The 13,698-nt window shown below is 60.3% G+C and overlaps 1 protein-coding gene across 1 annotated transcript; it reads left to right on the forward strand.

Annotated features, from left to right (window-relative positions):
- Positions 1 to 1,680: 1,680 nt before the first annotated feature.
- GRIN2C (glutamate ionotropic receptor NMDA type subunit 2C) lies at positions 1,681 to 12,251 on the forward strand. Its single transcript, XM_051635088.1, has 12 exons — positions 1,681 to 2,098; positions 3,674 to 4,269; positions 4,767 to 4,881; positions 5,450 to 5,661; positions 5,788 to 5,956; positions 6,313 to 6,466; positions 7,721 to 7,846; positions 7,926 to 8,155; positions 8,342 to 8,502; positions 9,130 to 9,317; positions 9,931 to 10,163; positions 10,524 to 12,251. The coding sequence occupies exons 1-12, from the start codon at positions 1,691 to 1,693 to the stop codon at positions 11,889 to 11,891; spliced, it is 3,960 nt and encodes a 1,319-aa protein (XP_051491048.1). The 5' UTR covers positions 1,681 to 1,690; the 3' UTR covers positions 11,892 to 12,251.
- The last annotated feature ends 1,447 nt before the right edge of the window (positions 12,252 to 13,698 follow it).

Below are 13,698 nucleotides of genomic sequence, written 5' to 3' on the forward strand. Positions count from 1 at the left end.
GACTGGCCGTGCCAGAGCCAGCATGGTGTGACTCACCTGCCACCTTCTCTGGCCATCAGCGTGGCCTTGTGGCTCCTGTGGCTTGGCTGGCTGCGGTGTGGGGTGGGGAGGGGGATACAGCCAGGCAGGGTGACCCCCCCTGGGTGGTGGTGGGTGCTGGATGATCCCCTGCCAAAACCCATCTGGACCAACGAGGTGCTGCCTGGGGACTGTTGGTGCCTGGCCAGGTGCTGGAGCCCTCCTGGCACCCATGGAGTGTAGGTGGGGGATGTAGGGCTCATGTCCCCCATCTCTCTGGAGGGGACAGCCCTGGTGCCCAACTCTGCACCATGCAGCTCTCGCAGGGTGCCCAGCCGAGCAGCTGTTGGGTTTATTTCCCGTGTTTTCAGTCCAACACGCCTGCGGTGCTTGCCCAGTGCGCCGAGGGCTTGTCCATCACTGCGGCACGGGGAGTGTTGGGGTGTGGGTCCCCAGCACAGCCCAGACCCCAAAACCATTCAGGACTTGGCGAGGAGATCCTCTGGCCATGCCGAGGACATGTTAAGCAACAGCAGCTTTTAATTGCAAGTGACATTTCTAAGCACCAGCTGGCATCTTGCTGCATGGAGTGACTCCAGCGCGTGGCCGGTGCCACCGCAGAGGGTGGCTTGTCCCCCTCCCCCTGCCCGGCAAGGCACCAGGACGATGGCCCTGGGGGCAGTGGGGCTTGGAGTGGCTCAGAGGGGCTCAGAAGGGCTCAGATACTCTCTGCTGTGGGTCTCACGATGGGTTGGTTTGCTTCTTTGGTTCTAAGGAGGGGGTGAGCTCCAGCGTGGGGGTGCATCGCTGTGGGCAGCAACATGTGCCCCCCTGGGGACTGTCACCCTACACGGGTGCTGGGCACCCATGGTTGGAGGGGTAATGGGGGCCTGGCAGGGGAGATGTTTCCAAACACACACCCCCCACCCTGGCTTTGGGGTGCAGCTGGCAAAGATGCAGCATGGTGGGTGCCTGGGCAACGCCACCAGGGGGATGTACAATGAGGGTAAAGACAAGAAAGGGGAGAAAACTGCAGGATGGTGTCAGGGAGGAACTTGGAGATGAAGGGCCAGGCAGGTGCTTTGGCTGGGGTTTGGGAAGCAGCAGACAGGGGACGGTGGCAGGGGACAGGGAGGGGACTGGCTGCTCCGGTGATTGTGTGGTTTGCAAAATCCCCACATGGGGGTTGCAGAGCTAAACTCTCCCTCAAGGGCAAAGCCTGTAAATATTGAAGGTGGTTGTGAGCTGTGGAGAGAGCACCAGGGAGCTGCCAGCTCCTCCTGTCACCGCTCACTGCTGTCTCTGTCCTCGTCCCTGGCAGAAGGGACAATAAGGAATTTTGGAGAAGGGAGAGGGGCAGGAGGGCAATGTGGCTGGGAGGGGAATGGTGGGGTTGGGATGAGGTGGTGATGGGAAGCAGGGACCGGCTGGGAAGGGTTAGTGGCTGATAGGACTGGGGACAAGAGACATGGCACTGGGATGTGGGTGGTGGTGGGTGGTCATCCCTCCACCATATCCACTCTTTAAAGGAGGAGGGTCTCTCTCTCTCTTCCTGGGATCTACCTGCCCTGGTGCTGTCGCTGGTGGTGGTGAGGAGGGTGTGGGGGGCTTCCTGGCAGGTGTGCAGGTGCGAGGAGCTGTGTCCCATCCCTGCAGGGACGTGGCGGTGGACATGGGCAGAGCGCCGGCGCACGCTCTGCTACTGTCGCTGGTGCTGGGCTGCTCGGCTGCCTTCACCCACCTCCTGCTGCCAGGCCCCGAGGAGCCGGTGGTCAACGTGGCCGTGGTGTTTGGGGGCACTTCCTACCCCCTCCACATCCGCTCCCGCCTGAGTACCCAGAGCTTCCTGGACATGCCCCTGGAGATCCATCCCATCACTGTCATCGTCAACAACACCAACCCCAGCACCCTCCTCACCCAGATCTGTGACATCCTCGCCAGCCACAAGATCCACGGCATCGTCTTTGAGGACAACGTTGGCACGGAGGCAGTGGCCCAGATCCTTGACTTCATCTCCTCCCAGACCCAGGTCCCCATCATCAGCATCAGCGGGGGGTCTGCTGTGGTCCTGACCCCAAAGGTGAGGCCTTTGCTGGGGGCTATTTCCAGGAATGGGGTGGGAGAAATGGGGGATTATTGGAGAGGGGTGGATATGGGGGGTGAAATGCTGGGGGGCAGAGGAGCTGTTGGGCTGCAGCACGGGGGCTTGTGGGCAGGAAAAGGCCAGTGTGGCCAACCAGGGTGGTGGGACACAGGAGAGGACTTCAGGGAGGGGTCCCCAATGAGTGGGACACAGGAGGGGACTTCAGTGCCCTGTGGAGGGACTTTCCCTGGTGTCCTGCTCCCCGTTCCCTCCAGGCTGTGCCTGCCATGGGGTGCTGGGGTTGTGGTGCCTTGGGCAGTGGCAGGGTTGGCATGTCCCTGTCCTACTCCCTCTCTGCCTCACCAGAGGCATCTCAGGTGCATCACCGGCCAAAACAGGATTTTTGGCTTCTCTGTTCCTTGCTGGCATCAGACACTGTCGTTGTCACCTGCGGGGAAGCACTGGTGGCAAGGGAGAGCTGGAGCTAGAGGATGCTGGGTTGGGGCAAGGCTCCTGTCCCTCTGGGGAGGAGATTTGAACAGAGATTTGGGATATCCCTTCCTTGTTGCTCATTCCTGCTGAGCCTGGCCACCAGAGGTGTCCCAGCACTGGGTCCCACCTGGGCAGCACCACCCACCCTGCTTCTCCTCAGGGTGTAGGTTTCATGCTCTGTTTGCCCAGAGGTTTTTGGGTCTAAACCCCCTGGATGGCTCCTTGGCAGCCCTGCCTGCACCAACCGGTGCTCCCAGACCACCCCAGCTGCTGCTCATTGTGGGTGGGTGGTGGTGGGTGCAATGGACTCGGGTGCAATGATCTTGGGTGAGTACAGAGGGTTCAGGTGGAGCCCCAAGCAGCTAAAAGTTAGCCATGGGGTTGCTGTGGTCTGGGTGTTTTTCTGCAGTGTTGTCCAGGTGTTGGGTGTTTCAGGGATGGTGAAGGGACCCATCTGAAGGCTTGACCTTCTCCTCCCATGAGTCTGAGGTCCCTGGCAGCTCTTGCTTCCCGGCCTGGACTCCCCAGAGCTCACCCCTCCAGTCAGACCACCAGCTTCATGGGAAAAACTTCTCTGGTGGTGGTGGGGGTATGGGTGGCAAAACCCTGCTGCCTGCACATGACCTTCTGCAAATGCCATTCACTGAATCATTTAAGACAGAATCAGATCAATCAAGGTTTGCTAATGAGAGGCCAGATGGCTGGGGAGGTGGGGTGGGAGGGAAGGAGCTGCACCGGCTCCAGCAGCAGGTAGAAAGTTGGAGCTGGGGTGGGATTTATATTCACAGTAGAACCCTTGCTCCCTCCCTCTCCTGGTTTAAAGATAAATTGTTGGCATCCTTTGGAAGGTGGATGAATTTTTGTTCAGCAAGTTGAGAAACAGGAGAAGCCGCAGGGCTTGACCCTTTGCATGAAATGAGGCTCCTCGGAGACCACTGGTGGGTCCAGCCCATGAGCTGTGCCAGCTCATGGCTCCTTTAAACCCTTCAGGATGGCAAATTCAAGGTGGTTTGCACGGGTGCAAGAGACCTGGACTGACCACAGTGCTGGAGCAGCCTCTGACCCCTTCTCTTCCCACAGGAGCCCAGCTCAGCTTTCCTGCAGCTGGGTGTCTCCATCGAGCAGCAAATCCAGGTGATCTTCAAGGTGCTGGAGGAATACGACTGGGGCTCCTTCACCATCATCACCAGCCTCTACCCAGGCTACAACATCTTCCTGGAGGTCATCCGCTCCTTCACGGACGCCAGCTACTTTGGCTGGGAGCTGCAGGAGGTGCTCACCTTCGAGATGAGCCAGGAGCGGAGCAACTCCCGGACGCAGCGGATCCTGCGGCAGATCGATGCCCAGGTCCTCATTGTCTACTGCTCACGGGAGGAGGCCGAGTACCTCTTTGCCATGGCAGAACAAGCCGGCCTGGTGGGGCCAGGCTACGTCTGGATCGTGCCCAGCCTGACGGTGGGCAACATGGAGGTGCCACCTGCCTCCTTCCCCGTTGGCCTCATCAGCGTGGTGACCGAGAGCTGGAAGCTGAGCCTGAGGCAGAAGGTGCGGGATGGGGTGGCCATCGTCGCCATGGGGGCGTCCAGCTTCTTCCGGGCCCATGGCTACCTCCCGGAGGTGGGACGGGACTGCTGGGCTCCTGCTGGACCCCCTGCCACCAACACCAGCTTCTACCGGTGAGGGGGCCAGGGACCCGCGTGGGTGGGTGTGAAATGGGGGTGATGGGGAAATGGCCAGGGAAGGGGTAGGGGAGGAGGCCAGGGACAGACTGTGGGCTGCAGCTGGTGGTCCATGCCTCTCAGCTGGGTTTCTCCTGGAGCACCTCCCCAGGGCAGCCCTTGCCTTTTCCCATGTTTCTCGGTGACTTGAGATCCAGAGGGAGTCTCGAGGGGGTTCACAGCTCTGCTCTGCAGTGCAGACCTGGTGCCTCGGAGCTGCTGGGGCAGCTTCTGCCTCCTCAACCCTGCAGCAGGCCATTCTTGGTGCCTCCTTGCTGGCAGGGCTCTCTACAGCTCCCCCCTAACCCTTGTGTAGGGGCTAGACCTGGTCCCCAGCTCTCAGCTCCACAGGTCTCCATGGGAGCCGTGGCAGCCTGGCTGCAGTTGGAGGAGGAGGAAGGCTATAGGGGGCTGGGCTGCACAGCTGGGGTCTCATGATTGCTGTGTCCCACCAGGCACCTTCTCAATGTGACGTGGGAGCACAGAGACTTCTCCTTCAATGAAGGTGGCTACCTGGTCAGGCCCACCATGGTGGTGATCTCGCTCAACCCACACCGGCTCTGGGAGATGGTAGGATTTCTGCCCCCCCCAGGATGGGCACAGTGTGGGGGGGTGGCTGGGTAGAGTGAGCCTGGGGCCATGCATGGGCTGGGGTCCTACCTTGGAGCAGGTTTTCCCATGCGAAACCTATGGCTGGTACCAAAGGTCCCCATGGAAGCGTGGTGGGGCTTTGAGGCAATGCTGGGCACCAAAGCTCTGCCAAGAACTGTTTTTTTTTCTTCTGCAGTTTGACTGAAAAGAGGCAAACGTGCAGCTGTTCACCTCTGGGGAACTGCAGCCACGTGCCTGGGTGTGACACACACTGTACGGGCAGGGTTGCTAGTTTGAAAGTATTTTGGGTGAAGCTTGGCCAGGTTTGTGCTCAGCCAAGCCCAGTGCTTGGGGTCCAGGAGGAAACACCTCACCCTGTGGCCAGTGGGTGCACGGGGAAGGGAGTGCTGAGATGGGGCTCACCACGGCTGAGCTCCAGCCTAATGGTGCTGCAGGAGAAAATAGTCTTGAAGGTGTGAGGAGGATGAACACTGGGCTCTGTGTGAGCCCCTCACTGAGGTGACAATGTCCTCTCCTTCGGGGGCAGGTGGGCAAGTGGGAGAAAGGCATCATCCACATGAAGTACCCGGTGTGGCCCCGCTATGGCTCCTCCATGCAGCCCGTGGTTGACAACCGTCACTTGACGGTGGCCACGCTGGAGGAGAGACCCTTTGTCATCGTGGAGAACACGGACCCCAGCACCGGGGTCTGCGTGCGCAACACCGTGCCCTGCCGCAAGCAGACCAACTCCTCCCAGAGGTGAGCAGCCAGGATGGAGCCGGGCAATGTTGGCCACCACTCCTTGGGCACGAGGTGTCCAGGAGGCCTCAGGGTACTCAGAGCATCTTTGGTTGATCCAACCCATTTTTCCTGCTGTGGTTTCAGCGGTGATGGCCTCGTGGATCCCTACACCAAGCTGTGCTGCAAGGGCTTCTGCATCGACATCCTGAAGAAGCTGGCCAAGGCAGTGAAGTTCTCCTATGACCTCTACCTGGTGACCAATGGCAAACACGGCAAGATCGTCCGTGGGGTGTGGAACGGCATGATTGGTGAGGTAGGGGTGGGCATGTCCTGGCCTGGGGCTTCTCTGAGGAGACAGAATGGGAGTTGTCTGTGGTGGGACTTGCCCCCAGGCAGGGGACAGCTTGGCATGAGGAGCAGGGAGGTGTCATTGTACATCATGGTGCTGATGGGCTAGACTTACGGGGGAGAACAAGGTTGGGAGTCAGCTGAACATTGATGACCCTACAGCTGGTTGTGTTTGTGTCACTGTTCATTTAAGAAGCTAATATTAAAAAAATAATAATAACAAAAGGATGAAATTTAATGTTGGAAAAGCTGGAAATGGGGGCGGGGGGAGATGGTGGGTTGTCCCTCTGCCCATCTTGAGCCCAACCACCCCTTCCCCAGGTGTACTACAAGCGGGCAGACATGGCCATTGGCTCCCTCACCATCAACGAGGAGCGCTCCGAGATTGTGGACTTCTCTGTGCCCTTCGTGGAGACGGGCATCAGCGTCATGGTGGCCAGGAGCAACGGCACCGTGTCCCCCTCTGCCTTCCTGGGTGAGCTCTGTCTGCCTGTCTGTCTTTCTGTCTGCCTGTCTGTCTGCAGGTTCATCCCCTGCTTCCGACAAATACAGATTAGAAATATTGTTCGGTGTTAATAACTTGGAAGGAGAAAAAAAAAGTCCTTAGGGAAAGAGATTTTGCTTCTGGCTTTGGTGCTTCCTCCTCCCCTCACCTGATTAATCCCTTCATTACAGAGAGGGAAGCTGGGAGTGGTGGTTTCCCCCTCTTCTTGTGTGGAGGAGGGAGGATGAGGGGAGACAAGCTGCGGGTTTGTCAGCTCTGAGCTCTGCTCTGGGACCTCTGCCCTGTGCCCGTGGGGCAGCTGCGTGTTGGAAACCTCTGGGGATCAAAGTTTTACTGAAGGAGTTTCTAAAAAGCAAATCTTCAGCCTGGGGAGGGAAGGAGACCGGCCAAGGGCGTCACAGAAGCCAGCCTGAGCTCAGCCAGGGCTGGGAGCCCTTGGCAAGGGCACAGGGTTCCCATGCCAGGGGGGCACGGGGCTGGCTGCGGGTGTCAGGGATGCCGAGGGATTCGGGACACGCCAGCCTGGGCGCATCTTCCCGCTATTGTCCCCCCCATAGCACACAGCCCGATCCCCTCCCCAAGCAGGGGTCACCTTGACCGGCCCTGGGGACAAAGGGAGCTTCCATCCCTGGTTTGGCAGAGTTGGGGGTCCATGGTCCCCGTGCCTCCCCCTCGCGCCCCCTGAGCTAATGAGCTGCGTCCTCGTCAGGGGAGGCCTCATCCTCCTGACAGCGAAGGACGCGCTGACAAATGGAGGTGCCGAGGGCTGGGATGCATTCCCACTGCTCCATCCCAGCTCGTCCTGAGCAGGAGGGGACTCACCACCCACCCCCAGCTCCCCAGGCTCACCCAGGAGCTGAGGGGGCTGGTCCTGAGCCCGGTGCAGGCATGGTCCTGTGACCGGAGCCATTGCAGGGGACAACTCGTTATCCCATGGGAACCCTCCCACTAATGGTCCTGAAGATGGGCAGTGTCTCATTAGCATCTCCCCACTGATGAAAGCCTGATTTTATTCAGGCAGGGAAGCCAGCCACGTCCCCCTGTCTCACAGCATCCCCCTTCCCTCCTGAGGTCCTGTGGATCTTCTCAGCCACCGTTCTGCTGGTTCCCATCTTCCCCCTGAGGAGAGGCAGTTCTCAGGAGGATGAGCCCATCCATCAGGGAGGGTTCTGGGGGTCCCTGGACAGCTGTGAGGGGGCTGACGAGGTCCCACTTGCCTTTCAGAGCCCTACAGTCCTGCCGTGTGGGTCATGATGTTCGTGATGTGCCTCACCGTAGTGGCCATCACGGTCTTCGTGTTCGAGTATTTCAGCCCTGTTGGGTACAACCAGAACCTCACCAGCGGCAAGAGTGAGTTGTGGGGAGGTGGGAACTGTGAGTGGGACACCCCCCCTGGCTGTGCTGATGGCTGTCCTCTCTGTCCCCACAGGGCCGGGAGGTCCCACCTTCACCATCGGCAAGTCGGTGTGGCTGCTGTGGGCTCTGGTCTTCAACAACTCGGTGCCCATTGAGAACCCCAAGGGCACCACCAGCAAAATCATGGTGCTCATCTGGGCCTTCTTTGCCGTCATCTTCCTCGCCAGCTACACGGCCAACCTGGCTGCCTTCATGATCCAGGAGCAGTACATCGACACCGTGTCGGGGCTGAGCGACAGGAAGGTGGGGCTGGTGCTTAAAAATCAGGAATAAGGGATTTTATTTTTTTTTGGGGGGGGGGGCGGGGCTGAGGAGGACTCTGAGACGGCTGCACGTCACTGTTGGCTGGCTGGACATGGATGGAGGGCTGGCTGTGGGGAGGGGGCACGTGTTGGGGACAGGGCAGAGACATGGAGCCCCTCGTTGCAGTTCCAGAAGCCGCAGGAGCAGTACCCGCCGTTCCGCTTCGGCACCGTCCCCAACGGCAGCACCGAGAGGAACATCCGCAGCAACTACCCCGACATGCACACCCACATGGTGAAGTACAACCAGCGCTCCGTGGAGGACGCCCTCACCAGCCTCAAAATGGGGTAAGGCCCACCCCAGATGGGGCTACAGCTCAGCTGGGTGAAGGCTATGGCCACCCCCAAATGGGGTATGGCTCCCAGAGCTGGGGTTCAGCTCCTCCAAATGGGATACAGGAGCCCCCAAATGAGTTGCGGCTCCCTGGGATGGGGTACAAAACCTCTCAGATGGGGCAGGGCTTCCTCAGTGGGGGGAAGCCCCCCCTCAAGTGAGATATGAGGTCTCCAGGCTGGGTACAGCTCTCCCAGATGGGATATGGCTCTCCGCAGCTTCCCTGTGTGGAGTATGGGCCCTCCCCCAAGAGGGTACAACCCCCTGCAGATGGGGTAAAGCTTCATCCCAAAGGGATGAAGACCCCCCCAAAAAGGGATGTAGCCCCTCCTAGATGGAGTATGGTTCCCTCAGATGGGGTACAGCCCCCCCCCCCCCCCGAGATTGCATATTTCTCCCCCTCCCCAAGTGGGGTTATGGCTTTCCAGGATGGGGCAGAGATCCCCCAGAGAAGGACACAGCTCCCCTCAGATGGGCTACAGCTATCCAAAAAGGTTACAGCTCCCCACAGAACGGGTACACCTCCCCCAGAAAAGGTCTTCTGGGCCCCCTCCTCACCTTCCCTCCTGGTTTTGGGGCAGGAAGCTGGATGCCTTCATCTACGACGCGGCCGTGCTCAACTACATGGCGGGCAAGGACGAGGGCTGCAAGCTGGTGACCATTGGCAGTGGGAAGGTGTTTGCCACCACGGGCTACGGCATCGCCCTGCAGAAGGACTCACGCTGGAAGAGGGCCATCGACCTGGCCCTGCTCCAGTTCCTGGGAGATGGTGGGTGCCTGGAGGAGCTTCTCGTTAGCCCTGTCCCCATCCTCACCTCGCCCTTGCCCTGCAGATTAACCCAGGGATCAGGTTCGACTGTATGTTCCTTCCCTAGGTGGCTTTGGTCCCCAGACACTGCACAGCCTCCATGGCTTGGTTGTAGGGTGTCATTGAGGGGTTGGGTCAGATGGGCTTCTCCAGCAGCTCGTCTGAGGTAACATTAAAGGCAGCAGCATCTTTCCAGCTGAGTGCTGGGGGCTCATTCCCTCCAGGGGCCCTCCTCTTCTTGCAGGCTGTAAAACCCTGGAGATGGCCATGCACAAAATCTGTGGGTCAAAAGAAGCCTGGGAAGGCAACAGTGAGCATGTCTGGCTGGGACATGGGTGGGGGACAGAGACAGGAGAGGGCTCTGGAGAAGGATTAGTGACTGGTGAGATGTTCAGGCCAAGGGCAGCAGAGAGGGCTGAGCTGGTAACAGTTCCAGGAGCTTAGGGTGGTTTTCTCCTCCTTCAGCTACAGAGGGGTGGGGATGGGCAAGGGTTGGCCTTGGGGAGATGATGCCCATGGGGGGAATTTTCACACAGCTCCCCCCCCCCCAACTGCTGTGTGTGCCTGGCCCCAGGTGAGACCCAGAAGCTGGAGACAGTTTGGCTGTCAGGGATCTGCCAGAATGAGAAGAACGAGGTGATGAGCAGCAAGCTGGACATCGACAACATGGCTGGGGTTTTCTACATGCTGCTGGTGGCCATGGGGCTGAGCCTGCTGGTCTTTGCCTGGGAGCACCTTGTCTACTGGAAGCTGCGTCACTCTGTCCCCAAGTCCCACAAGCTTGACTTCCTCCTGGCCATCAGCAGGGTGAGTGAAGCTGCCTGTGAATCTTGATGGGCCCAAATGTCCTCCCTTGGTGTCATGGGGATGGGCATGGCTTTCTGGCCATTATCCCTCCTACCCTCATGGGAGGGACTGTAGATGCTCATGCTGATGTGAGCTCTTGGTGGAGGAGAAAAGATGGGGTTTTTGGCAAAGGGATCAGTCCTGGGAATGACCCAGAAGATCCCTGGGGAAAGAAGTGATGGAGGATGGTGTCAGCACTGGAGATGCTGGGGAGGGGACATCAGTGCCATCAAGATGCCTCAGCAGCAGCATCTGGGCTTGATGTGGTGGGTTTGTGGATGCAGGACCACTGAGGGTGGGGGTCCTCTCTTCTCTCCACAGGGCATCTACAGCTGCTTCAGCGGGGTGCAGACCCTGGAGAGCCCCGGGCGGGTCCCCACGCCTGATGTCACCGCCAACTCAGCCCAGGCCAACGTGCTGAAGATGCTGCAGGCAGCCAAGGAGATGGTGTCAACGGCCAGCGTGGGTGGCTCCCTGGAGCAGGCTACCCGCACCATCGAGGACTGGAGCAGCCGCAGTGAGCATCTCCAGACCACCTTCTCCTTGAGGACACCCCAGCTTGTGGTGCAGAACAGCACTGGTGCCCACAGGGCCCCCTCCTCTGGCCCGGCCCCCCCTGAGAGGCTGGGAAGAGCCTGCACTGTAAAAGGGGCTCTGTTGGGCCCATCCTTGCCCCAGACCATCCCCATGGACTCCCGGCTGTCCACGGAGGAGAAGTGGAGAGGGGTGAACGAGTACGTCCCCCACCACCACCACCTCCTGAAGTTTCGGGGTGGTTGTGCCAGGGACGAAGCCCACCCCGGTTTCCCCCACCTCCTGGTGAAGACCTCCCAGGCAGGGGATTTTGGGGAGCAGGCACTGGTGGGGAATCACATCGGGGCTCCACTCCCACCCTCCAGGGACCTCCCACCACCGGACATCTACAGGGAGCACAGGCACCCATCGGGCCGGGGGGACCGGCTGCCCAACACCCCCCTGCTCCCAGGGGCTGGGGGACACGGGGGCTCGGGGACGCTGCCCCGGCTGCTCTCGGCGGCGGAGAAGAGGCGGGAGGTGGGCAGCCCCTTCCCGCCTCCATCCTGCCCTCGTGGCACCTTCCCCAAAGCCACCAGGACTTGCAGAGCCGGGGGGGAGCTGGCCCGGCCGGAGGCGGCGGGGATGGAGCGGGAGAAACCGACCCGGTGGGCGCGGGAGCGGGGCGAGAAGCGGCGCCCCGGGGGGCTGCGGCACTGCGGCTCCGCCCGGCCCCCCGCCCGCTCCGACCTCCCCGACCTCTTCCCCGAGGCCGAGGCCGGTCACAGCTGTGGCCCCCGCTGTCCCCAGGCCCCCAGCCGGCTGGCAGCGCGCTGTCCCGGGGCCAGGCTGCCGTCCCACCCGCAGCTTTGCCGGCACAGCCCTCCCCCCGCGGCGCCGGCACACCCGCCCTACGGCTGCGTGAACTCCTATGGCAACCTGCCCCTCCATCTGGGGCATCTCTCCCGGGGGTCCCCATCGCCCCGGGAGCACCCCGGGGTGGCAGGAGGCTGTGGCCGGGGGACAGGGCGATGGGACGGCGGCTGCAGAGACTGCGGGAGACGCAGGGAACCGCTGGGGACAGAGAGGAGGAACGTGCTGGGGGCCCGTGGGGTGACCAGCCCCTGTGCCGGCGGGTCCTGGCGGAGGGTCCCCAGCCTGGAGTCAGAGGTGTGAGGGGAGAGAGGCACGAAGGGGTCTCCCTGCCCTTTGCCTGGTGTCCCCTCAGGCCAGCCGGTGGCTCCCGGCCAGGATGCAGCCTCCCCTGGGTGCTGCACCCCCAGCAGCAGGATGCTCCAAGTGGCTCGGCAGGTCCCGTGCGCTTTTTTTGGGGGGGTCAGAGGAGCCCGGCGGGGGCCGGGATGCCCTGGTTTGGGCTCTGCCCGCAGGCAGGGCTGGCCGGCGACTCGAGGACACCAAACTCATTGCTGCCGTGTTGCTGTCGTGTTTTTGGTTTCATTTGAGGGACTCTATAAACGCCACGTCCAGGTCATTAAAGAGACATTTTCAGCTGGCTGGGGACCCTTCTTCCATCTGCTGGCAACGAGCCAGAGCTGCCCTTGCTTTACCCTGTGTCATGGGGCTGCTTGTGGTCCTGTGCACCCCCTGCCCTCCCTTCACTGCTGAGCCCGGGTCCAACCCCAGCAGCAAAGGCAAGTGGCACCTCATTAATCCACGCTGGGGATTAATTACTGAGGAGCTATCAACCTGGGCTGAAGGACCAAAGCTGGAGTTCCTGCACCCTGCTTGGGTTTTGGGGGGCTGGGCTCATGGCTGTGAGCTTGGCTCAGCAAGTGATGCTCCCACAGCTGCACGGCATCCCTGGGAAGATGTGCCACTGGGATTGAGTAAAGGGAGAACATTCCTCCCACCTTCCCCAGGCTGATGGAGCCATAAATCAGGAGTGATCTATGAGCTGGGTTTAATTCTGCTCTTGATGTCCCTGTTAAACACAGCAGGGGTGTGGGCAGGGGCATTCGTGATTCACCAGCAGCAGCAGCAGGCAGGGGAGGGGATTTTTGGGAAGCAGGAGCCGAGGCCATCGGGGCCCAGGGCAGCAGCCACGGCTTTGCTGGGTGGTACCAGCCCCACCCCAGGGCATTGCTGGGGCTTTGCAAAGCTTCAATACTCAGCCCCCTCCTCTTCCCAGCTTGGTTCAGCAACACCTGCCTGGATGACCATCCCCTCCTGCCAGAAGCTGCTCCAAAGCTCCATGTATTTATTTTGTTTTCCCAATTTAAAAGCAGCCGCCGAGCAGCTGGGGGTGGCGCCAGCGAGGGGACAATGGCAGGAGCTGCTCTGGGATGCCCAGCCCTGCCCCAGGGATGGCTGCAAAGCCCTGGGGAGCTCAGAAAGGGCGTGGACATGCATGGCCCAGGACCAAAAGCATTGGCAATGTCCATTCATCCATCTGTCCCATCAATCCATCCACCCATCTGTCTGGGGTTAAATTCCGCCCCCCCCCCCCCCCCCCCCCTCCCTGCCCAGGCCTGGCTGCCATCACACAGAAGGGTTGGAGCTTTAATCCCTGTTACTTATTTATCATCACAATTGTCTCTTAATTGCTTTGGCAGCCCCTCCAAAGCCTCGTGGTCAGGGAGGGAGGTGCTGGTACATAAATAAAGGCCATAAATAAATAAACAAACTCAGCTGAGAGCTGGGGGATCCTTGCCAGGCTGCCCCAGGCCAGGGCACACATTTGCCTGGGGCAGTTCCCCCCTGCTGGGTGGCCCAGACACCCCCAGGGGTGACAGGCTGGTCCCCAAAAGGTTCCATTGTGCCCTGCTGAGTTTTTCCCCAAATTGTGGGGTGGTTTTTTTTGTTCTTTTTTTGGCCCAAGGAAGCCATCATACCTCACTGCACCTTCAAGATCAAGGCCAAGCTTGAGCTGGGGCTGTGAGAACAAAACGGTGCAGAAAAGGGGGAAAAAAAGAAAAAAAAATATCCCCAACCCACATCTTAAATTAATTAGTGATGTCCCTGG

Source organism: Apus apus, chromosome 17 (assembly GCF_020740795.1).
Source record: "Apus apus isolate bApuApu2 chromosome 17, bApuApu2.pri.cur, whole genome shotgun sequence".
NCBI classification, from domain to species: Eukaryota; Metazoa; Chordata; class Aves; order Apodiformes; family Apodidae; genus Apus; species Apus apus.